This window comes from Podarcis muralis, chromosome 2 (assembly GCF_964188315.1).
Source record: "Podarcis muralis chromosome 2, rPodMur119.hap1.1, whole genome shotgun sequence".
Lineage (NCBI taxonomy): Eukaryota > Metazoa > Chordata > Lepidosauria > Squamata > Lacertidae > Podarcis > Podarcis muralis.
In genome coordinates, this window is record NC_135656.1 from 19,311,074 (window position 1) to 19,334,850 (window position 23,777).

At 45.2% G+C, this 23,777-nt stretch overlaps 1 protein-coding gene across 1 annotated transcript in view; it reads left to right on the plus strand.

Moving 5' to 3' along the window:
* Positions 1-23,777, plus strand: part of ANKFN1 (ankyrin repeat and fibronectin type III domain containing 1) — a 233,345-nt gene that overhangs the window by 101,586 nt on the left and 107,982 nt on the right. The window contains exons 2-4 of the mRNA XM_028711296.2: positions 6,764-6,864; positions 18,158-18,365; positions 19,556-19,865. Coding sequence (XP_028567129.2) covers positions 19,680-19,865 — 186 coding nt within the window. The 5' untranslated portion in view covers positions 6,764-6,864; positions 18,158-18,365; positions 19,556-19,679. The remainder of the gene's footprint in view (positions 1-6,763; positions 6,865-18,157; positions 18,366-19,555; positions 19,866-23,777) is intronic.

Genomic DNA, 23,777 nt, shown 5'->3' on the forward strand with positions numbered 1-23,777 from the left:
CCGCCATAGACAGGTAGGCCTGCTGTTCAGTGACTTGTCTACTCAGTGGTCTTACTTCTCCTCTTAGTTCCTCAATCCTTTTTGTATTTAGGTCTGCTTTTGCACTTGCTTCCTCGGCTAATTTTCGACTCTCTGTTGAAGTCTTTTCAATATTTCCTATCGCCTGTGTGTTTTGAGCAACTTGGTCTGTCAATTTATTAATTGTAGCTGTCACCTGGTCAAATTTAGCCGCTTGTTCATCAGCTTTTTTATTTAAAGCTGCCAGTTGGTCCAATATTTCTTTAGAGATAGGGTCTAGCCCTCCTGCAGCCATATCTTCCAAAACTGGCTGTTTAGATTGCCCTTCTTGCAGACCCGTCACAATTGGGACTGATGACCTACGATGCTGCACAGGCAAAGTTAATTGCAATAGTTCAGCTTGTTTTGCTTTTTTGCCGGCCCTTGTTTTTCCTGCACCACTCATTCCACAGCTGTCTATGTTTCAAGGTCAAATTGTAAATCCCATGGGAAAGGCAATCCAAAAAGTAAACATCCAGACACAAAAAAAGAAAAAAAAAAATCCCAAAACAACCAGCAGTTCTCAGAGACTTATAGTTCTACAATCCAGCAGGGGGAGCACCCCAGAAGTTAGAGAGGAAAGATGGAAATTTTCCTTTAAGTTCCCAAGTAGGGTAAATCCAAAACAGAGGGGAGGAACCCTCTAAATTCCCTTTAAACTGCAGAGTATAGAAGATCCTTACGAAGGTGCTTGCAACAGTTCCTTTCTTATAACTTGCAAAATAGCCCGCTGAAACTTTGTATCCCTATACACAGTCACCACAGTCTGATGTTACTTTGTATCCAGCCAGCCCGAGAGCTGGGTCTCTTAACATTTATAATCCACAAAAGGGAAAGAGGGATAACCCAAACTCTGACCACTTATAATACAGTCTTAATTTGTCTTTAACTTTTGACAGTCGTTTCCGAATTTGCAGGGTAAATTCCAGGTTCTTTTTAACTCCTTTCCATGCTTCCGTTTTAAAAAGACTTTGCTCAGCACTTTAAACAGGGACGGAAGACTGACTTCCTTTTTAGCGTCTCCCGCTTTCAGCCGAAATTCACAATTTTACTGTTCAAATAAAGTCTCAAATCTCTTACTCACGAGTATGTTGTTTCCAATCAAATGTTCAAAGAAGAAAGGTCAGCGCTCATCAGCAGCAGCCGCGCGGCTTCACTTCCGCGGAAAGAGCGATGGATTCACAGCACCGCTACCCCCTCCACGTTCCGGAGCCCCTTACGGGGTCCCTTCTGCGTTTCCGAGGTAGCTCCTGGTACCCGCCGAATCCCACGGCCACGGGCTCACTCTACCCGTGGATTTTCTGAATGGGTCGTCGCTGTGCCGTAGCGCACGACCCTTTTCCGCGGAGCCCCTCTTCAGCAACTGAAGAGGACCGCCATTGCCGTTTCGCGCCGCCTCCGGAAGTCCCCTGACAGTCACTTATCAAATTTCATGAATGTTCAAAAAGTCACAAAATGTTGACCTAGTCACCTAAGTGTGATTGTCATCAATAAAAAAGTAGACATTTATTTCTGGACCTGACAGCATTCATATCTGAATGTCAACATTTGCCAAACTTTGCACATTCACTTTATGTTTTGTTGGGTTTTATAACCAGCAACAAGAACCTTTTAATGAGGGTGAAAGAGGAGAACACATAATATGGATTGAAGCTCAACATCAAAAAAATGAAGATCATGGCCACTGGTCCCATCACCTCCTGGCAAATAGAAGGGGAAGAAATGGAAGTAGTGAGAGATTTTAATTTCTTGGGCTCCATGATCACTGCAGATGGTGACAGCAGCCACGAAATTAAAACACGCCTGCTTCTTGGGAGAAAAGCAATGACAAATCTAGACAGCATCTTAAAAAGCAGAGACATCACCTTGCCAACAAAGGTCCGTATAGTTAAAGCTATGGTTTTCCCAGTAGTGATGTATGGAAGTGAGAGCTGGACCATAAAGAAGGCTGATCGCCGAAGAATGGATGCTTTTGAATTATGGTGCTGGAGGAGACTCTTGAGAGTCCCATGGACTGCAAGATGATCAAACCTCTCCATTCTGAAGGAAATCAGCCCTGAGTGCTCACTGGAAGGACAGGTCCTGAAGCTGAGACTCCAATACTTTGGCCACCTCATGAGAAGAGAAGACTCCCTGGAAAAGACCCTGATTTGGGGAAAGATGGAGGGCACAAGGAGAAGGGGACGACAGAGGACGAGATGGCTGGATAGTGTTCTTGAAGCTACCAGCATGAGTTTGAGTAAACTGCAGGAGGCAGTGGAAGACAGGAGTGCCTGCCGTGCTCTGGTCCTTGGGGTCACGAAGAGTCGGACATGACTAAAGGACTAAACAACAACAATAACCAGCAACTGTAGAACCAGGGGATATTTGGAAACTGAGCAGAGCTGGGCCCTCTCATCAACTTCTTCACTTCTCCTGCTTGTATGATTAAGCCATTAAATAGTACAGAGAATTGATGGTGTTTTCTTCTCCTGAAACAGCCAGACCAGAGGTGTTTCGTACATGCTATTGTACACTCAAACCATCCTTGGGTGTTGAATGGAAGTGTCATGATCATAGAAATTAAAGCAAGAGTGAATTAATGCTTCACAAATGCTCTTTGCCACATGTACCCAAGAAGCACCAGGAGGGAATGTGTAGAGGCTGTTTGCATGTGCGAACACCCCTAAAAATACTAGGACATTAAACATTCATATATGCATAACGTGGGTCAGTATGACTTCACTACATAGGTGCTGAAATATAATTATATTTATAAATAAGGATCATATGAATTAAAAGTCTCTTGTGAGAATTTAGAATAAATATTGTTGTACCCATTGACAAATAGGGATGGGGAACTATGTCTATATTTATGATACTAGAAATTATCACTCTAAGCTGTGATTTTCATATGTTGCCTTCATAGCTATTTTCAGGTTTTCAATTGCTACTAAAATCCTACATGGGCTTTAGATAAGATTATTGACATCACCGCTACCTCAAAATAACAACCCAGAACCAGGACAATTCACGTCTTGGATCCAAATCTGCTGAAATGGCGACTCAGAGTTGGTTTCAGTTATTAGCTTGTGGGCAACTGAAGAGGGAAAACCCTGCATATACAAGTGATCTACTTAAGTTACCAGAATAAGTGGGTGCCTCCAACTCATTCATGCAAGATCACACATCTACTTCCATTAAATGCAACCGATTTTATTTTCACAGAAACAGAGCCATTGATTCTATGCTCAGTTACACAACTCACACAAGGAGATCACTTTTGGGAAGAGACTCGGGGGGTTGTCTGTTTGCTTCCTTCTGAAACTCTGAAGAAGCTGATTGTTCAGCCATATCTCATGTGCATGACCCTAGATAGAGTTATACAGTGGTACCTCAGGTTAAGTACTTAATTCGTTCCGGAGGTCCGTTCTTAACCTAAAACTGTTCTTAACCTGAAGCACCACTTTAGCTAATGGGGCCTCCCGCTGCTGCCGCGCTGCCAGAGCACAATTTCTGTTCTTATCCTGAAGCAAAGTTCTTAACTTGAAGCACTATTTATGGGTTAGTGGAGTGTGTAACCTGAAGCGTATGTAACCTGAAGCGTATGTAACCCGAGGTACTACTATACAAGGCAATTGGCTCTCACTCATGTCTCCTCTCCCAGGGAACCTCTAACATAAACAGCTTCTCAGGTACCTCGGGGACAACTATATCACCAGGGCAACGTGTGAAGCAGGATGTCTGGACACTGATAAGAGGCAGCAGATAAATGGCCATGAATAAGTTATTCCTGAATAATTTAACTCTTGGGGGATAAATAAATCTAGAGCTTGGGTAGTGGGTTGTGTAGAAACTTTCAGGTTATGGGAGTCGGGCAGAGTTGGACAATTGATAGAAAAGGCAGGCAAGAGAGGTGGAAAAGATTTATGGCACAAGGCTGACTATGCCTTGATGATTGATTGATTGATTGATTGATTGATTGATTGAATTTATATAGAGCCCTATACCCAGGGGTCTCAGGACAGTTCACAGAATAAAATTAAGATATAAAACCATACAATACCTAATAAAAGTAAAAACAGCAACCCAATACCCTCCCCCAAAAAACCACATTCTAAAAGGGCATAGGATGTAAATCAGATCAACCAAAGGCCTGGTTAAAAAGGAATGTTTTTGGCTGGCGCCTAAAGGTGTATTATGAAGGTGCCAGGGGAACTTCCCTGGGGAGAGCATTCCACAAACAGGGAGCCACTGCAGAGAAGGCCCCGTTCTCATGTTGCCACCCTCCGAACCTCTTGAGAAGGAGGCATACGAAGAAGGGCCTCAGAAGATGATCTCTGGGTCCAGGTAGGTTCATATTGAAAGAGGCAGTCCTTGAGTTATTGTGGTCCTGAGCCCTTTAAGGCTTTATAGGTCAAAACCACCACTTTGAATTGGGCCCGGAAACTCACTGGTAGCCAGTGCAGTTGGACCAGGATTGGTGTAATATGCTCAAACCATCAATGAGCAACCTGGCCGCTGAATTCTGCACCAGCTGAAGTTTCCGAACCATCTTCAGAGGCAGCCCTACAAATAACGCATTGCAGTAATCATTGCCTTCTCAGAAGTTAGTCCTATTGAATTCCATGGGACCTATTCCAGGGTATTCAGGGTTAGAATTTCAGCCTTCATGGGTAGCGTTTCCTGTTACCCAAAGCATCCAGATTTCATATAGCCACAGTCCAGAGATTCTGAAGTGCCTACTTGTCCTGTCAAACCAGCCTGTATAATGACAGACTGCATTATCATCACCAGCTCTGCCTATATGCAAGGCTGCCTACTTAAATGTTGCATGAATTAGTCTGGCGTAAGCTGGTGGGATGCGGGTGGCGCTGTGGGTTAAAGCCTCAGCGCCTAGGACTTGCTGATCGAAAGGTCGGCGGTTCGAATCCCCACGGCGAGGTGCGCTCCCGTCGTTCGGTCCCAGCGCCTGCCAACCTAGCAGTTTGAAAGCACCCTCGGGTGCAAGTAGATAAATAGGGACCGCTTACTAGCGGGAAGGTAAATGGCGTTCCGTGTGCTGCGCTGGCTCGCCAGATGCAGCTTGTCACGCTGGCCACGTGACCCGGAAGTGTCTGCGGACAGCGCTGGCTCCCGGCCTCTAGAGTGAGATAAGCGCACAACCCTAGAGTCTGGCAAGACTGGCCCGTACGGGCAGGGGTACCTTTACCTTTACCTTTACCTTTACCTAAGCTGCCACCACCTGGATTCCATGCTCACACTGCAGATCTCCAATATAGTCATCAATGTTCCTTGAAAGCTCCTCTTTCTCCCTCTTTAAACACCTTGAATTGGGCATTTGACATGATGGTTAATGATGTGGATTAAGGAATGCTTAGCCCCCATTAAGTAATATTAAGCATTTGCCTGTAGGCGTTCCAGAAGATGCTGAAAACTAAAGAGAAAGGGGTTGCTCAGCAATTCGTAGGATCTCAGCACTTCTCCAAATGATTCCACATAGCGGATGAGCCCATTGGTTGCCTTACATAACCAAACTCCCAGAAAATACACAGGAGCATTATAAAACAATGTTGCAGACGATTGAAAATGGCAGGATCTGCAATGAATGTCCTAAAGGCTCTCTTAATTTTATTCTGTTGCTAGGTGCTTAACAGGACTCTTACGGTTGGCTGAAACGAACCAGGACTGTATAGTATGGCATTCAGTCATTTTTATCTTAGATAAAACACATAGCTGTATTTTTAGTGTACGGTACTTTTGAAACCCTAGGAGAGTCCATTAAAAAAAACACCACAAACCTCTTTCAAATTGCACATTTTATGAATGCCTTTTTTATCACATAGTTCAAGGCACTGCAAAAGATGCGTGCTAGGATTTGCTACAGCTTAAATCTAAGCATAATTGGAGCTGCAATGTTTTGGTTTGCGTATAGGCAGATTTCATAACCTTTGGGGTGCTAACCTGTTCAGTGCTGGCTGGGATTCTTTCCCATTATCTTGCAGGTGTCCCAGAGCTGTGGATGGCAGCTGTTGCTTTGTTGCTGCAATTGCAGGCAGTGGACCCGGAAGTGGGGCAAATGAGAGACTACTTCGTCAGATGTGACCATAAACTGCTGGACCAAGTGATGGGCTCAGAGTTCTTACCCTCTTAGGGATTCCACATAAAACTAATTGTGGTCGTTGTTTAAATGGCTGCTCTATTATTACCTGTTTGATCAGCCAGAGTGACAGTTGCTTACCATTCTGGTTTTTGTTTACTCTGGGCAATCTCTCTCTCTCTCTCTCTCTCTCTCTCTCTCTCTCTCTCTCTCTCATTCTCTCTCTCTCAATCTCTCTCTCTCTCTCTCCTTCCTCGCTGGTCTGATCAGTTCTGAGAGACACAACAGGATAACAGCAGATCGCATCATATAGCCAGAGGCTTCCTTGACAACACAAAACAAGACTCTGAAAAGCGGGTATATTAGCTACAGTGCCAAGAGGGCAGAAAGTGTTAAAGAATTCAGTTCTGTTTATTTGGATATTGCCTCATGTCGCTGCTAGCCCTGCTCTCTGTTCTTTTGCGTGCTTTACGTTTTGCATAAAGCTTTTTACAGTACTGATGTTCAACTTCAGCCCCTGCTGATGGTGAATATATATATATTTATATATTAATCATTCGCTCAGTATAGGGAAGAGGTTCACTCTCTTTATTTCTTTCTCTCTCTCCCTCTCTCTCTGCCTGGAAGCTTCAGCACACAGCTACACTCAAAAGAAACCAATGTATTGAATGAAATTAGTGGACAATTGGCACCAGCTTGCTTCTCTTCATCCTCCTTCTCCTAGACTGGTGAGTGAAATTTAATTCTCTAACATGCACATCTTATAGCTTAAGGGGAGGGGGAGGGGAGAAAACAGCTGGCAGATAGATGGACCTTGTAGAAATGTTGCCGCGATGTCTTCCTACCTGTTGTGCATGCAGCTTTCCGGGAACCTCACTACGAAGCTCGCTGTCCCATGTGCCCACTTGAGTTGTACCGTGGAACTGTAGGCGTATGTATATATAGGACCGCTACAAACCTATGTCAATTGGGACAGGCATGACATTTAGGAATTCCCCTCCTCAATCTTGAGTTAGAAAACTGCCTCCGACGCGGAAGACAGAGGGGTGTCAAAGGTTAGGGTTTAAGCTTACACCTCCTGCAAATGCACCCTTGTATAATAAATCCACACGAAGAAGCACATTGCTGTTGACATGCAATGCTATGCGCGGCTGACTGATGCCCCAGCTGCATGCTTTATGATTAATGACATGTATGAGTATCAGGAGAATTACAGATATGTGCTCAAGTACTGTAATAATGTTGGGAACTGCAGAATGCAGTGTGGGCTGTTTCTCTCCCCCCCCCCCTTCCTGGAAGTGTAAGGTTTGTGCGGTCGGCAAGTTACTGGATTATTTACACTCATTATCACCCCTTTATTGCCACCGTGACATTAATTCTTGACAAAAGGGGAAAGGCACCAAGGGAGCCAAGCGGCTAAATGCAATTAGCATACGAGCAACCGGAATGCATGCCCTCCTGCTGCGTTCTGCAGATGCCCCCGCGATTTGATCATTTCACCGGCTCGGATAAACGGCACTGAGGACCATGAAGCAATGGAACGGGCATGAGGAGCAGCTAGGGGGCTGTGCCCACATCACCTCATTTACGCTGTGACCCAAGCTGGCTGTTATCTGAGGTCCCCGGAGATGAGAGTCCTCCGGTGTACGGACTTGCTGCACCACCTAGCGTCAGCTACGGCCGGCTTTTGCAAAGAATTCCCACCAGGTTTCAGCTCCAGCCAGCAGCTGTGGTGCATGTTACACAGAACATGGGGAGCCATGGCACAGGTGTGGCTGGTGAAGCCACCTGAGAATCCTCGATGGTTCAGGAGTACAGTCATACCCCGGGTTACAGCCGCTTCAGGTTGTGTTTTTTCGGATTGCGGACCAACGAAACCCGGAAGTACCAGAATGGGTTACTTCTGGGTTTTGGCAGTCATGCATGCGCAGAAGCGCTAAATCACGCTTTGCACATGCGCAGAAGTGCCAAATCGCAACCAGCACGTGTGCAGACGTGGGTTGTGAATGCTGCGGGTTGTGAACGTGCATCCCGCACAGATCACGTTTGCAACCCAAGCATCCACTGTAGCTGGAAGTGGAATGTTCTTCTGTGTATAGAATCATAGAACTATAGAGTTAGAGGGGAACCTGAGCATCATCTGGTCTGACCCCCTGCAATGCTGGAATACACAGCTGTCCCAGATGATGGTCGAACCTGCAACCACTGGCAGAGGAAGAGGAGTGCGGGGGGAGCGCACTGCCCCCGGCAGCATGATCCCGGTGGGGTGCCATCATGGCTGTCCCCTCGCCTGTGCTGGGCACCACACCCCCAGGACCCACATCACACCCCTTCAGGTGGCACACCATACCCCTGGGATGGTGGCCCCAGCCCCGCCTGCTATCCGCCCCCAAGTGCCGGAGCATGAAGCTCTGCCACTGCCTGCAACCTTGACATTATCAGCACCATGCTGTAACCAACCGAGCTATCTATGTTTGCTTATTGTTATGTGGTTCTATCAGGCCTCTCAATTATTTACTCCCAACAACCCTGCGAGGTAGGTAAGGCTTGAGAGATGCCACCCAGAGAGCCTCAAGTCTGAGTTGGGATTTGAACTAGAGTCTCCAAGGCCCCAGCCTGACACTCTAATGATTGCAGCACACCGAGCAAGAGAAGGAGGCTGCAGTGGGTTTGTCAGCAGAGAAAGGCAGGTGGCTGTATATCTCTGAGTACGAGGCACTGGGTATCAGAAGTTGCAAGAGCCCAGGTTCCGCTTGCAGGTTTCCCATAGCATAGGGGCATCTAGTTGGCCATTGTGAGAACAAGATGCTGGACTAGGTGGGTCTTTGTCCTGATCCAGAAGGACTCTCCTTATGTCCTTAAGAAGTAGCAGCAGTCGGGGACAAAGGCAAGGAGGAGGTGGAGGAGTCTCTGGGGACAGTTTCAGGGAAGAGAGAAGTGGCGACAAGTGGTGCCGCTGTGTCAAAGAGCTGTCAACAAGTACTGTCATCCACAGGGCAGGCACACACACGGAAGGCACAGGGTGCAATTAGCTTTTTATCAGCAGAAAAAACATCACAGCAATGTCCTTAAAAGGTAAAGGTACCCCTGCCCGTACGGGCCAGTCTTGACAGACTCTAGGGTTGTGCGCCCATCTCAATCAAGAGGCCGGGGGCCAGCGCTGTCTGGAGACACTTCCGGGTCACGTGGCCAGCGTGACAAAGCCGCATCTGGCGAGCCAGCGCAGCACACGGAAACGCCGTTTACCTTCCCGCCAGTAAGCGGTCTCTATTTATCTACTTGCACCCGGGAGTGCTTTCGAACTGCTAGGTTGGCAGGCGCTGGGACCGAACAACGGGAGCGCACCCCGCCGCGGGCATTCGAACCGCCGACCTTTCGATCAGCAAGCCCTAGGCGCTGAGGCTTTTACCCACAGCGCCACCCGCGTCCCTAGCAATGTCCTTGCTTTGTCTTAACTCAATGAAGGCATTGCTGAAACTAAGTTCCAGGCATGCCCTTCCCCTGTAGCCTCTCACTCTGGATCCCTCCCAAGCAGACGAAGGCTGTTTTGAGGGGGTGAGCTTCTCCTCTGGGCCTGTCTGACGCATTGCTCAGCAATGTGCAGGACCCTCCTTGAGTGTAGAGTCAGAGGGCAAGGGGAGTCTGCAGGACTGTGACTGTGCACATGCTGTGACTCTCAGCTAATCCTGTTCTTGAAAGCCCTCCTTCTCCTGACCCCTCTTGATCACTCAAGTCTTCTGTATCTATCGGTTCCCAGATTGTCCCATCTACTGACTGCTACTCAGTGTCCCACCACCATCTTCGGAGCCCTCTCTGGGGGGCTCTTGGGAGGCAGGCTCCCACCAGTCTTCTTCATCCAGCCAGTCCGATCCCTCCCTGTGGGACTCTTGGGCTGGTGGCTCCCAGCTCATCCAGCCTGACCCTGACACTCTGAGACATTGCAACAAAAGCACCATTGAGCATGAAGCTTAAGGGTTTGGGGCACCATTGCTACACGTGCAGATTGAGGAAGCATGAGTGACATATAGGAAGCTTCCTTATATCAAGCACGCCTATTGGTAGGCTTTGCCTACACTAGATTCTACACTAGTCAGTGACTCCCCAGGGCTTCAGATAGATGGCATTCCCAGCCCTTACCTGGAGATGCTGATGTTCAAACCTGTGACCTTCTGCATGCAAAGCAGATGCTCTGTCAATGCATGCTCTTCCTCACCAGAGTGAGATACATGAACTCCATCTCCACAGGGGATTCAATAGGAGCTGTCCCATGGCATTACCAGGCAAGCAATTTCCTGCATTGTTTGTTATTTGATATTTATTTAAACCCTTCAAGCGCATGATTCTCAAGGGGATTCGCAGCAGGCTGTGAATCTAGAGAGAAATCTCTCATAGCTCTTCAGCTCTTGGATCTCCCTGCTTATGAATGGGACCAGAGTATGCTTGCCTTTCCTTCTATTGCCCCAAAGCAACAGGTGATTGGAGCTGAGTGATCCATCTGGTGGGTTGTGGGGAACAAGTTCTCTGCAGTAGTGACTGCTCGTTCCTTGGCTGATCATAGAACTGTAGAGTTGGAAGGGACCATGAGGGTCATTTTGTCCAACTCCCTGCAATGCAGGAATCTTTTGGCCAAGGTGGGGCTCAAACCCACAACCTTGAGATTAAGAGTCTCATCTTCCACCAACTGAGCTATCTATGATGGATGAGGACAGACTGGTCTTCACCTTGCTGCGATGTTCATCCTAGGAGATAAGGAGACTTGGATGCCTAGCTGATGATTGAGGCCAGAATATACTTCCTTTTTTGTTCTACGGTCCCAACAGAATTGTTGCTGCCACTTTTCAAAACCAAGCGGGTGTTTATAGAAAGGAAGGCATTCATTTTCTTTCGGCCTAAGAACACAGCTACGGAAGGATGAAACCAACTGCCCTATGGCTCATTCCCTGAAGTGGCGGGGCTCCCAAACCTCCCAGAGCCCCTTGAAGGCAGACTTTCACCAGTCACTTGAAACAGGTCCCCCTCCATGCACCAGCTTCCTGTTACCCCACCTGAGATCATGGCCATCCTGTGGAGGACCTCTACACCAACATCTAAAGTCCCAAATATCAATAAAAACAACAAGAACAATTTAATATTTATACTCCACCCATCTGGCTGGGTTTCCCCAGCCACTCTGGGCGGCTTCCAACAAAGATTAAAAATACATTAAAATGTCACACATTAAAAACCTCCCTGAACAGGGCTGCCTTCAGATGTCTTCTAAATGTCAGGTACTTGTTTATTTCCTTGACATCTGATGGGAGGGCGTTCCACAGGTTGGGCGCCACTACCGAGAAGGCCCTCTGCCTGGTTCCTTGTAGCTTTGCTTCTCGCAATGAGGGAACCAACAGAAGGCCCTCGGCGCTGGACCTCTGTGTCCAGGCAGAACGATGGGGGTGGAGACGCTCCTTCAGGTATTCTGGGCCAAGGCCGTTTAGTGATGGGAGGAGAGATCCCTCTGGAATAGTGGCAATCCCATATAGTATAACACAGCTGCCATATGGAGGGGTTGTTGGGGGGGTTGTAACCTAACACACCACAAATGCAAAGCACATTTAAAGGACACGACTTTCCCCCAAGAATCCTGGGAATAACAATTTTTGAAGTTGCTAGAAACTATAGATCAGTGAGGGGTAAGCTCCAGCTCCTAGGATGCTTTAAATGTATGGCATGTACACTGCCGTAGAAACCTCCCAAAAGTCTGTGAAGAAGGCAATATTCCCATAGAAATTAAACCAGGCAGCCCTGAACCCTTCAGCATGTTCTTCTGTCTCACTGCCACGCTCACACCTTCCCACACTCGATTCTTTTCTTAAATAACCAAAAGAGACCAGCAGCTGAGTTGCAGATTCTCCTAGCTTCTTGGTGAGTAATTATGGGGAAAGAGTTGTTTTAGAGCAAGGAAAATCAAGTGGGTGCCGTGCCAGATTTAGGGCAGTGCGGGCGGTTCCCCCGCACAGGGTGCTGAGCTGAAGGGGCATAAAATTGAGAAGATCCATAATTGAGAAGATCCATTGGGGGGCACCAAATTTTGGTCTCACACAGGGTGCCATATTATGAAAGATTACCATAGTCCACCCCGTTGGGTGTCCAAGGGCAACATCTTGGTTTTGTCCATCCTGCCACCCTACCCCTGCCAAGCCTGGAGGTTCTGGGATGTAGCTCAAGACAACACAATTTTATTCCCCATTCTTGGAGAAGTCACTCCCTTTCCCTCTCTTTCTTCATTCTGATTGGCTATCCTATACCCCAGCTGGCATGCTACATTCTTACAGGGGACTAAGCTAGGGATGGGGGTACCATTTGCTTCAGTTCACGTTTTAATGCCGACCTTCCCGATTTACTCTTCCTGAAACAATTTGTGAACTGAGATGCAACAATGCTTTGAAATTCATGTTTCTCTGAATTTTGTTCTCCACCCTGAAAATTGTACAGAAATTAGTATATATGGGGAAAGGCTGTGTTAAAACTCTGTGTGTGTGTGTGTGTGTGTGTGTGTGTGTGTGCGCGCGCGCGCACGCGTTTCTTTTCAATGGGAAATCTTTTTTTATATATAATTTTTAAAAATATTAGTTTTCCATTGCAATCCAATGATAGCCTCATTATAGCAATTTATAATACAATTGTTAATACCAATAGTTCAAATTCCGAATTATATAATTTAGATAAGGTGGGCTCCCCATGTGCTAGAATTGATAGCTTGATTATTTGCTTTATTTCTGCATTTCAAAATCTTATTAATTGCTATTACACTCCGGTCATAATAATAATCCCTTATACAATAACTGTAATATTAAGAACTTCTATTCGTGTTGACACATTAAGTAATTTATAAAACTACAAGTGAGGAACTCAAACTATAACCTTGTTCTTCCTGTGTGTGGCAATTATTCGGTCTGTAGTGTTTCTGCCTGTCCTTGTAAAATGTTACGTCTTTCTTTCCCCCGGTTGTTGCTGTTATCCATCATGCCTTGGGTGGAGCTGATATCCCATTGTTGTCTCAGAAATTTCTCCATTGCTCCACTGCATCTTGGTTGAGTGTGCTATGATGTGTCATTCCAAATAAAGAAACACTGCTAATGCAGCCTTTCAGATGTTTGGATTTTTGTGAGCTTTGAGTTCAAGGCTGGGGACTTTCCAGTGAGAGTATGTAATGCCTTTGTGTGCCTTTTACAATATCTGATTCAACTTCTCATGTTATGAAAACACTTCCCATAATGGAATCATAGACCTATGGAGGCCTCTTAATGATTACTTCTGAGAAGCCTGTTGATGCTGACACACATCCTTAAAGAACATAGGAAGTAGATTTACACTGACCCAGACCATTGATTCTAGTCCACTGACTGCCAATGAATGTTCTCTATCACGGGACAGTTCTGAACAAGAGAGTCATGTGTCAAGGATGTGGTCTAGGCATCTGAAGAAGTAGCAGGTTTTTAGAAACAAAACAAAACGTACATTACCTTACAACTTTCAAGTCTCTGCTAAGATTCAGTTTTGGAAATTGCTCTTCTTGCCATTGTTCTTTTGACATGAGCGCGCACGCACACACACACCCTTTTCATGGATGCCAGCTTCAAATGTTCAGAATCATAACACAAGCCCTCTGGGATTTTGCAAAGTGGTACCTCGAGTTACAAACACCTCGGGTTACAAACACTTCGGGTTACAGACTCCGTTATCCCAGAAGTAGTACCTCGAGTTAAGAACTTTGCCCCAGGATGAGAACAGAAATCCGGCGGTAGTGGCGCGTCAGCAGTGGGAGGCCCCATTTGCTAAAGTGGTACCTCAGGTTAAGAACGGTTTCAGGTTAAGAACGGACCTCCAGAACGAATTAAGTTCGTAACCAGAGGTACCACTGTAAAAGAGAGAATATATTTTCAGTCTGAATTAGGTTGTCATACAACCTGCTGCCATATTCAAGCATGTTTCAACACCCTCTGGATCTCATCTAAGTTAAAGCTGAGATTGGCAAAACCAAAAGAATAGCCCTTAGTCCACACACAAGTGATGTTAGAGGATTCACACTTGACTGCAATGGGACTTCATTTCCCAACCTGTGGGTCCCGACCCATAAGTGAGTTGCAAAGCCTGTTCAGGTGGGTCGCGGTGTTTATAAGTCAACCCGAAATATCCTCCAGTCAGATGGTGTGTCTCCCTTCCCATGAACAAAACTGAATAACTTGTAAGTATTATAAACATGTCAATGAATTCCACATTAATAGGGACATTAAGTCAAGGTTTGCTTGGGTGCCTCAAGTAATGGTTATAAAACAGGCAAATTTGCAGTTAAAATGCACGGAATGCTATTAATTAGCAATGCTCTGACAACCCACAGTTCCTTCAGACTTGGGTGGTTGAGCACCTATCAGTTTGGAAGTGAAATAAAATCAGTTCCTTCTACATGCTTGAGGGATGATATGTATGAAAACGCACAGGCAAACCCTGTCTGACAGGAACCTGTGAACTCACAGAATTTTGATGGCAGTTGAGCATAATGAGAAGATAGGGGGAAAGGGTCTAGAAGATACAGCAGACAGCAAGGAGATGGCGGCCCGGTTCAGGCATTGTTTGTGTGAAGGGGCCCCATGTGGTTTTTCCCCTTCTATTGTCATCGTCGTTTAGTCGCGTCCGACTCTTCGTGACCCCATGGACCAGAGCACGCCAGGCACTCCTGTCTTCCACTGCCTCCCACAGCTTGGTCAAACTCATGCTGGTAGCTTCAAGAACACTGTCCAACCATCTCGTCCTCTGTTGTCCCCTTCTCCTTGTGCCCTCCATCTTTCCCAACATCAGGGTCTTTTCCAGGGAGTCTTCTCTTCTCATGAGGTGGCCAAAGTATTGGAGTCTCCGCTTCAGGATCTGCCCTTCCAGTGAGCACTCAGAGCTGATTTCCTTAAGAATGGATAGGTTTGATCTTCTTGCAGTCCATGGGACTCTCAAGAGTCTCCTCCAGCACCATAATTCAAAACCATCAATTCTTTGGCTTTCTTTATGGTCCAGCTCTCACTTCCATACATCACTACTGGGAAAACCATAGCTTTAACTATACGGACCTTTTTTTAAATTAAATTTTCTGTTTTACGTTTTAGAATATTCATTTAAACAACCTCAAAATATCAATGACTTCCCTCCTTTTCTTTCCATGGTTTATTTTGCCTAACATAAATCCCTGCATATTTTATATAAACTAAACCATTCAGTGTTCCATTATGACACCTGTCAAAACTTATTTACACTGTTGAATTTATCTTAATGCTGCCTACGTTTTCAAATGCACACAATTCTCCTCCATATATTCAATAAACATCTTCTTTAAATGTATGTTGTTCTTCTCTTATTCTATATGTTAGGTCCTCAAGCTGTGTATATTCTGTCAGTTTAAGTTGCCTTTCTTCTTTGGTTGGGACCTCACTCATTTTCCATTTTTGGGATAACAAAACACAAGCCGCAGTAGTGGCATACATAAATAACCTTTCCTGACACCTGGGAATGTCCATCTGAATTATCCCCAACAAAAAGGGCTCTGCATTTGTTTGTTTTTGGGAAAGTACTTCTAAACATTTTTTCCAATTCATTATGAATTATTTCCCAATACTCTTTTACCCTTTCACAGGTCCACCACATATGATAACATGTACCCTCAGTCTCATTACATCTCCAACACTTATCTGATTCTGCCTTATGCGTCTTAGCAAGTCTACTCGGAGTTAGATACTATCTGTAAATCATTTTCAGATAGTTCTCCTTCAAGGAATAACATCCTGTAAATTAAGGTTAGCAGATTTTTTTCAATGAATCCAGGGACACTTTTCAACTTCCTACTAAATAGATGGATTTTGTCAGGGGACTGATTTGTGTCATAGAGGCTTTGACAAGCTCGTCTTTTGTTTCCCACTCTAATAACAAATTTTACATTTTATATAAAAGCTTTTCTTTATTTTGTAAGAGTTCTTCAAATTGTGAAGGGGCACCATGTGGTTAGAGGAGGAGCAGAGTTGCCCTGCTAGACTGCCCCCAACATCACATGGCACACCTCTTAGCTCACCCGTAATGTGGAAGCACCGATATTGGGTGCAACTCAGCACCTCTGGTCCAAAACTAGATATGGGAGATGCTCTTAAAAGTATACACACATCTATCCTTGTGCTAGTGGGCATTTTGTAGGCTTCCTCTCCTCCAAGCAGAAGTTCACAGGCTACCCAAACACAGCTATTATTTTCCTAACCCCTCTCAGCTTTCCCACAATACCTTTCTTGACCGTGCCAGGATAATTGGTTCACCACAACTAAGGCAGACATTTTCAGCTGTCTAATATGTTTGCCTCTTATAGAGGAACTGTGTGCGTTTTGTGACTGTACTTTCACAAGCGGTAGCTGCTGGCATGGGTGGAGCATTGGTCTCTTGGCTTCCCAATGCTGTGTGCCACTGCTGGCTGCCAAGGGAGGGAGGGGCAAGGGAGCAGGGATGTTGGCACAATGGCACAGCCAAACAGATGCTTCTAACCCTGTGCCTGTACCGCAGCTGCATGTGGTACTGGGAAGTCAGAAACACAATGTAGCCTTAGCTGGGCAGCCACACCTGTAGAGCCCCAGTGTCCACTACCATGAAAAGTGCCCCTCCCCCCAAAAAATTTACTGTAGAATTCATCATCCTCAAGTGTCAGTGCTTTCTCTGTTTAAAAGTAAGTTTCTAGTCCTCAAGATTGTAAAGTTAAGCAATGCCACGCAAGGAAAACAAGATTACCAGTGGCCGCAGTGGAGCCTCAGTGCCTCTATAGCAGTGATGGCCAAACTTGCCCCTCCAGCTGTTTTGGGACTACAATTCCCATCATCCCTTACCACTGGTCCTGTTAGCTAGGGATGATGGGAGTTGTAGTCCCAAAACAGCTGGAGGGCCAAGTTTGGCCGTCACTGCTCTATAGGCTTTTGACTAGCAGAAAATAAGGGAAACAAGCAAATATACACACATGCACATATTTCATAGCCTGTAGAATTCAATTTAGAAAAATGGAATTGAAATGATTCCTTTCCAGTGCTTTATGCCATCTAAGTAACAAGCCAAGAATAACTTAGTACTGGAGTCCTTGAAAACTGTTAAATCCACCACCTCACACACACAATAAACCTCTCTTTTCCATCTAATCTTACTGCAGAAGCATCTTTTAGAAAATTCTCTTTGGAGACACTGTCAATTGGATTTAACGAGGCACTGTCCTCATTGTATACCCCAATTATTGGCCCTGTCTCTCGCCATATGTTCGTCATTTAGGGGACCCGTCTGTTTACAATACTTCATTAACCTAGGACAGTGTTTCCCAACCTTGTGCCTCCAGCTGTTTTTGGACTACAATTCCCATCATCCCTTGCTACTGGTCTTGCTAGTCAGGGATGATGAGAGTTGTAGTTCAAAAACAGCTGGAGGCACAAGGTTGGGAAACACTGACCTAGGAAATGTGTGAGGCTGTTTGCGACCAGACCCAATTCACGTCTGAAATGCCTGTTTCGCTGCCCTTCCCCTCTGCTGCCCCCATGCCAATCACAGCAGATAAGAGGAGAAATTTGTGAAATTGGGGAACTGATTGGTTGGTACTAAAAGACCAATTAAGAGCAAAGTGAGGCAATCTGCTTCGATAGTGAGGGAGAAGTGTTCAGTGAGAAAAATGCTATAGTTCCTTAAGTGGCTATTATCCAAAGCATGGCTGGGGATTTCATAGGCTGTACCAGAGGAAGCAAGGTGGGCAAGTTGCCTCCACCAACCCAGACATGCAGCCTATCCTCCACCCATCCATTCATTGTGGTTATTTCAAGGAAACACAATATTCATGTACAGATTATAACTGAATAATTAGATGGGCAGTAAAGTTGAGCTGCAACCCTCTACTTGAAAGCTAATTCCATCAAAGTTTATAAGACATCCTTCAGATGACCTCCATTTAGAATGAGAGTACTACTGTGAAATATCCCCTTATTTCTCTTTCAGAAATCTATGGGGCAGAGCTGACCCCTTCCCTCCTATGCCCCCACCAACCAAATTTCTTCTTCTGATGTCCCGGGACTTCAGCAATGGCAACAATTGTGTAGTAACCTTTCACTGCTGATTTCGAAATTGTAGGCCCAAGTTATTCCACTTCATTTAAGAGTATAAATATTGCTACTTTGAAAGTGCCTGCAAAAATAAAAATGAACAAGTAAGTAAAATCCTAATGTGTTATTTTATTTGAGTTGGTTTTATTTTAGCAATGCCCACCCTTCCCCAGAGATGGGTTTTGTTTCATGTACACACATGTTGTGTACTGCCCTGTGCACATATGTACACATATGGTATGAACTGCCCTGTGGTCTTCAGATGAAGGGCAGTATACAAATTTAATAAATAAATCAATAAATTTGTACGGTATGTGTTCAAGCATTAAAAAAACCCACAGTGTGGTTTTGCCATTTGTTGTTAGAAGGCTGCAGACAGTGTAAGTCATTTGAAACACAAAGGAACTGTCTTAACAGATCAGAGTATTGGGCTGTCTGTTCTGACCTATACTATCTACTCTCTTCTTCTTTGGTGATCACTCGTAGCCAAGTATGATTGTCTTCCATAAACATGGTTTGAACAATGAGTCCGTAAGTGACTGTGGAGGCCAATTCTGGATCCACATGTCCTTCCACAGTGGGGACATTCATTTCTGGGCAGGAGTTGATCATGGTGTGAATTTGCCAAGCATGCCTTCCTCTTAGCACGTTTCTCCCTTGCGTCCTGAGTTCGAGCATCTTCAAAGCCCATGACACCTTTGGTAAGGCTGTTCTCCAATTGGAGCTCTCGCAGACCAGTGTTTCCCAGTTGTTGGTGTTTATACTACATTTTTAAAGCTTTGCCTTGAGAGAGTCTTTAAACCTCTTTTGTTGACCACCAGCATTACGCTTTTCACTTTTAAGTTTAGAATAGAGTAGTTGCTTTGGAAGATGATCATCAGGCATCCGCACAACATGACCAGTTCAATGAAGTTGATGTTGAAGAATCATTGCTTCGACACTGGTGATCTTTGCTTCTTCCAGTGTACTGGAAGAAGTATACTTTACTGTACTGTCTACTCTATTACCAGCTAGCTAATCCTTTCAAGCATGTGTGCTACCACTGAACCATTGTTCCTTTCTCAAGCAGCTTTAAAAAATGATGGTTGATCAATTGGCATCAGCCTCCTCTTGCTTTCTGTTGCAAGTGCTCCTGGGAGATCAGGGCACTGACCAATGAGGTCTATGAACTCCCTCGTTTACTCTCAATCACTCTCTAAATGAATCCTGATCAGATATTTCACGTAGAAACACCGATGAAATGTTTAAAGGGAAATAATTTTTGCCTCATTTCTTCTTTCCCTTCTGATTGCAGAATTTGGTGATTTCACGGAGAATTTCCATATATTTCTAATGACTTGACTCAGCAAGTTCAACCCCATATATATCCCGGTGCTAGAGCCGTACCGGCTTTCTGCACAGGAACTGCCGCGTGAAATATGACTCAGCAAATGCAGAGCCTACAGCTTTCCCAGTCGAAAAAGAACAATCCCCCGTCTTCTCCCAACGCCGCTAAGCGACTCTATCGGAACCTCTCAGAGAAGCTGAAGGGAAGCCACTCGTCTTTCGATGAGGCCTATTTCAGAGCCAGATCGGACCGCCTCAGTCTCCGAAAGTCTTCAATGGTAATGTCTTCATTTACCCCCTCAATCAACTATTGTTGTAATACATCAAATTAATCATGCGTTTCTCTAAGTTTAGATCCATTACAGTGGTACCTCAGGTTACATACGCTTCAGGTTACATACGCTTCAAGTTACAGACTCCGCTAACCCAGAAATAGTACCTCGGGTTAAGAACTTTGCTTAAGGATGAGAACAGAAATCGTGCTCCGGCGGCGCAGAGGCATCAGGAGGCCCCATTAGCTAAAGTGGTGCTTCAGGTTAAGAACAGTTTCAGGTTAAGAATGGACCTCTGAAACAAATTAAGTACGTAACCAGAGGTACCACTGTAGTTTGCTCACACCCATCTCTAGTAGGTATAATTTCTCCACTACGTTTTTACCCACTCTGGATCCCTGTTTTGTTTACAAAATGCTGGAGGTTACAGTGGTACCTCAGGTTACAAAAGCTTCGGGTTACAAATGCTTCAGGTTACAAACTCCGCTAACCCGGAAGTATTTGCTCTGGGTTGCGAACTTTGCCCCAGGATGAGAACGGAAATCGCGCGCCAGCAGCAGGCCAGCAGCGGGAGGCCCCATTAGTGAAAGCACGCCTCTAGTTAAGAACAGACCTCCGGAATGAATTAAGTTTGTAACCAGAGGTACCACTATGCTATGAAGAGCAGGGAATGTGGCTGTAAAGGTATGGATAAACACTTTAGGATGTAGAACATTTCAGGTTGCAGGGAAGGTCCTTCATCCACTGGGCTGGAAATATATATCTATATGAATGGGTTGAAGAAGTGGAGAACCAAGTCCAACCAGCCAATGGTTAAGGATGAGTGAAGTTAGATGTTGTTGGCTACAACTCCCATAATCACCAGCCATGGACCCTGCTAACTGAGGCTGGGAGAACTGGAGTCTAGTAACATTTGAAGATCTGCAGATTCCCAACACCTAAATTGTCGGTCATTCTCTGTTTCTGGCTATTGGATGAGTTGAGATGGATTTAGGGGAGTGTGACCGGTTCAGTTGCACTGGGCACAGAGCCTCAGGGGCACTGCAACTATGATGTAGAATGGAAACATCAGAGGCAGGAGGCACCAAATTTTGACATCACACAGGGCATCTTGGAATAGGCATAGATTCAATTATGATTAGTGGCCATGTAAAAAAAAAGTTCGTTTTCTGGTTTGTTTTGTTGTGTTTGTGTGTGTGTTTAAACTTCTCCATATCATATATGATGAGCATGTATATGGGTCCGTGATCTTAATTGTGAATATTAAAGTGTATGTTCATAATATCTTATTTTGAATATTATTAATTGATACTTATCTAGCGCTGACTAATTATATAGATATATGGTTTTACAAATTAAAATTTACACTCATACCACACATCACAATCAAAAAAGAAAAAAGATTCCCATGAATCTTTTGATTTCCCTCCACCCCTCTGTAGGTTCCATTATTAGTCCTTTTCTACTGCATCTTTTATGGTAATCCGGTTTTTAAATCTCCCTTATAGCTATAGTTCTTGTTACATTACAAGTATTATTGCAATCCTGCTAATGATTTTAACTGTTTACAGTGGTCTCCAAGATAAAGTATAAATTTCCCCCATTCCTTATTGAAGTTTTGGTCTTCCTGGTTTCTGATCTTTCTAGTCAGTTTCGACATAGTGCTGCCTAATTTTCATGTTGACTCAGAGATCACAATTTCTCTTGGTATTACGACAGTCTGAAGGAGATGGTTCTCTCTCTCTCTCTCTCTCTCTCTCTCTCTCTCTCTCTTTCTTTCTCTTCCTTGACTATCATCATGGTGTATCTGGGCTACTAATTCACCTTAAGGACCAGTGGAAGCCACAGAGTCAAATTGTCTAATGGCCAGAGTGCATTCAGCTCTAGGGATTTCAAACAAATCACCTCTCCTCAGCAATAACTTAGCTCCTGAAAGAGATGGTGCCATCGTAAAGGAGACAGTGGAGAAGTGTGAAGGACAGGGAATCCTTCAGCACCAAGACTATGGATGGTTCAGGACAGTGGCAGAAACCAGCATTCAGGGGCAGCTATAGAGCATGGACATCGAGAGGGGGCAAGAAGGCTGCCCCCCTCTGATGAACCATGATTCCCAGATTTCTTTAAAAAGATCGATCGAGCAAGCAAGTTTTTAACATTTGCAGAACCTGAGGGGCGAGGCAAATTGGACAGTATGTGTTGCTCAGTTCCCCATTTACTTTGGAGGATGTGTTGATGTTACCAGTCTCAACAAAATCATCATGGTTATCATCATTGTTGCAGGAGTATACTATTTAGCTGAATGCTTTTGTTATCCCATCCTTATCCTCCTCTCACAATATCATCCTCATTCAACTCAGGATTGTTGCACGAATGCTTTGTTATCATCATTACCAATAAGATGATGATCAGAGCACAATATAGGAGGAGTTTGGATTTGATATCCCGCTTTATCACTACCCTAAGGAGTCTCAAAGTGGCTAACAATCTCCTTTCCCTTCCTCCCCCACAACAAACACTCTGTGAGGTGAGTGAGGCTGAGAGACTTCAGAGAAATGTGACTAGCCCAAGGTCACCCAGCAGCTGCATGTGGAGGAGCGGAGACGTGAACCCGGTTCACCAGATTACGAGTCCACTGCTCTTAACCACTACACCACACTGGCTCATAGGTAGCCTGTTTAAATTAATGGCCCTACCCAGTCATTCGGGATGTGGGTGGTGCTGTGGGTTAAACAACAGAGCCTAGGACTTGCCAATCAGAAGGTTGGTGGTTCGAATCCATGCGACGGGGTGAGCTCCCGTTGCTCGGTCCCTGCTCCTGCCAACCTAGCAGTTCGAAAGCACGTCAAAGTGCAAGTAGATAAATAGGTACCACTCCGGCGGGAAGGTAAACGGTGTTTCCATGTGCTGCTCTGGTTCACCAGAAGTGGCTTAGTCATGCTGGCCACAAGACCCGGAAGCTATATGCCAGCTCCCTCGGCCAATAAAGCGAGATGAGCGCTGCAACCCCAGAGTCGGTCATGACTTGAATACCACCCTAAGTATGTGTGCGTGTGTGGATTGTTTTGTATCTCCTAACTATCACCATAGCACATAGCTTAGTCAGGCACTAAGTATTTGTAAAAATGCAAATCTTCAAAGTTCACAGTAGCTTTGCAAGAGGGGGAGATGGGGAGAAAACCAGAACAGCTTGGCCATACCCCTGTGACTTCACTAATAATAATAATAATAATAATAATAATAATAATAATAATAATTGTCCCCGTGACCTCCTAGCTGCTCTATTTGGTCTAGGGGGCACCACCTGTCACCGCATGCAAGAATTAATTTCTTTTACATAATTCACTCAAACAATTGAGAAGGATACAAATTTTCCTGAGCTGTGCCATTTGACTATGCAAGCATGGGATTCTGTAATTAATTTCTTAAACCCTGTCACGTACTAAAGAAAAAAGGCTAGATCATGCTATACCAGCTGCACTGGCTCCCGGTGGAGTACAGGATCAGGTTTAAGGTGCTGGTTTTAACCTTTAAAGCCTTATACGGCCTAGAATCCTCGTACCTATGGGACCGCCTCTCCTGGTATGCCCCACGGAGGACCTTACGGTTTGCAAATAATAACACCTAGGAGATCCTGGGCCTCAGAGAGATTAGGCTGGCCTCGACCAGGGCCAGGGCCTTTTTGGCCTTGGCCCCGGCCATGTGGAACGCTCTGCCACAAGAGATCAGGGCCCTGTGAGATTTAACATCTTTCCGCAGGGCCTGCAAGATGGAGTTGTTCCACCAGGCCTTTGGTCAGGGCTCAGCCTGACACTCCCCTTCTCTTTTTGTATAAGAACTAGTATGAAAGAGGCCTCCCAGCATTCTCACAGGCCCATATAAGATCAGCGTAAACAGTTGGGCTAATGACCACTTACTGTT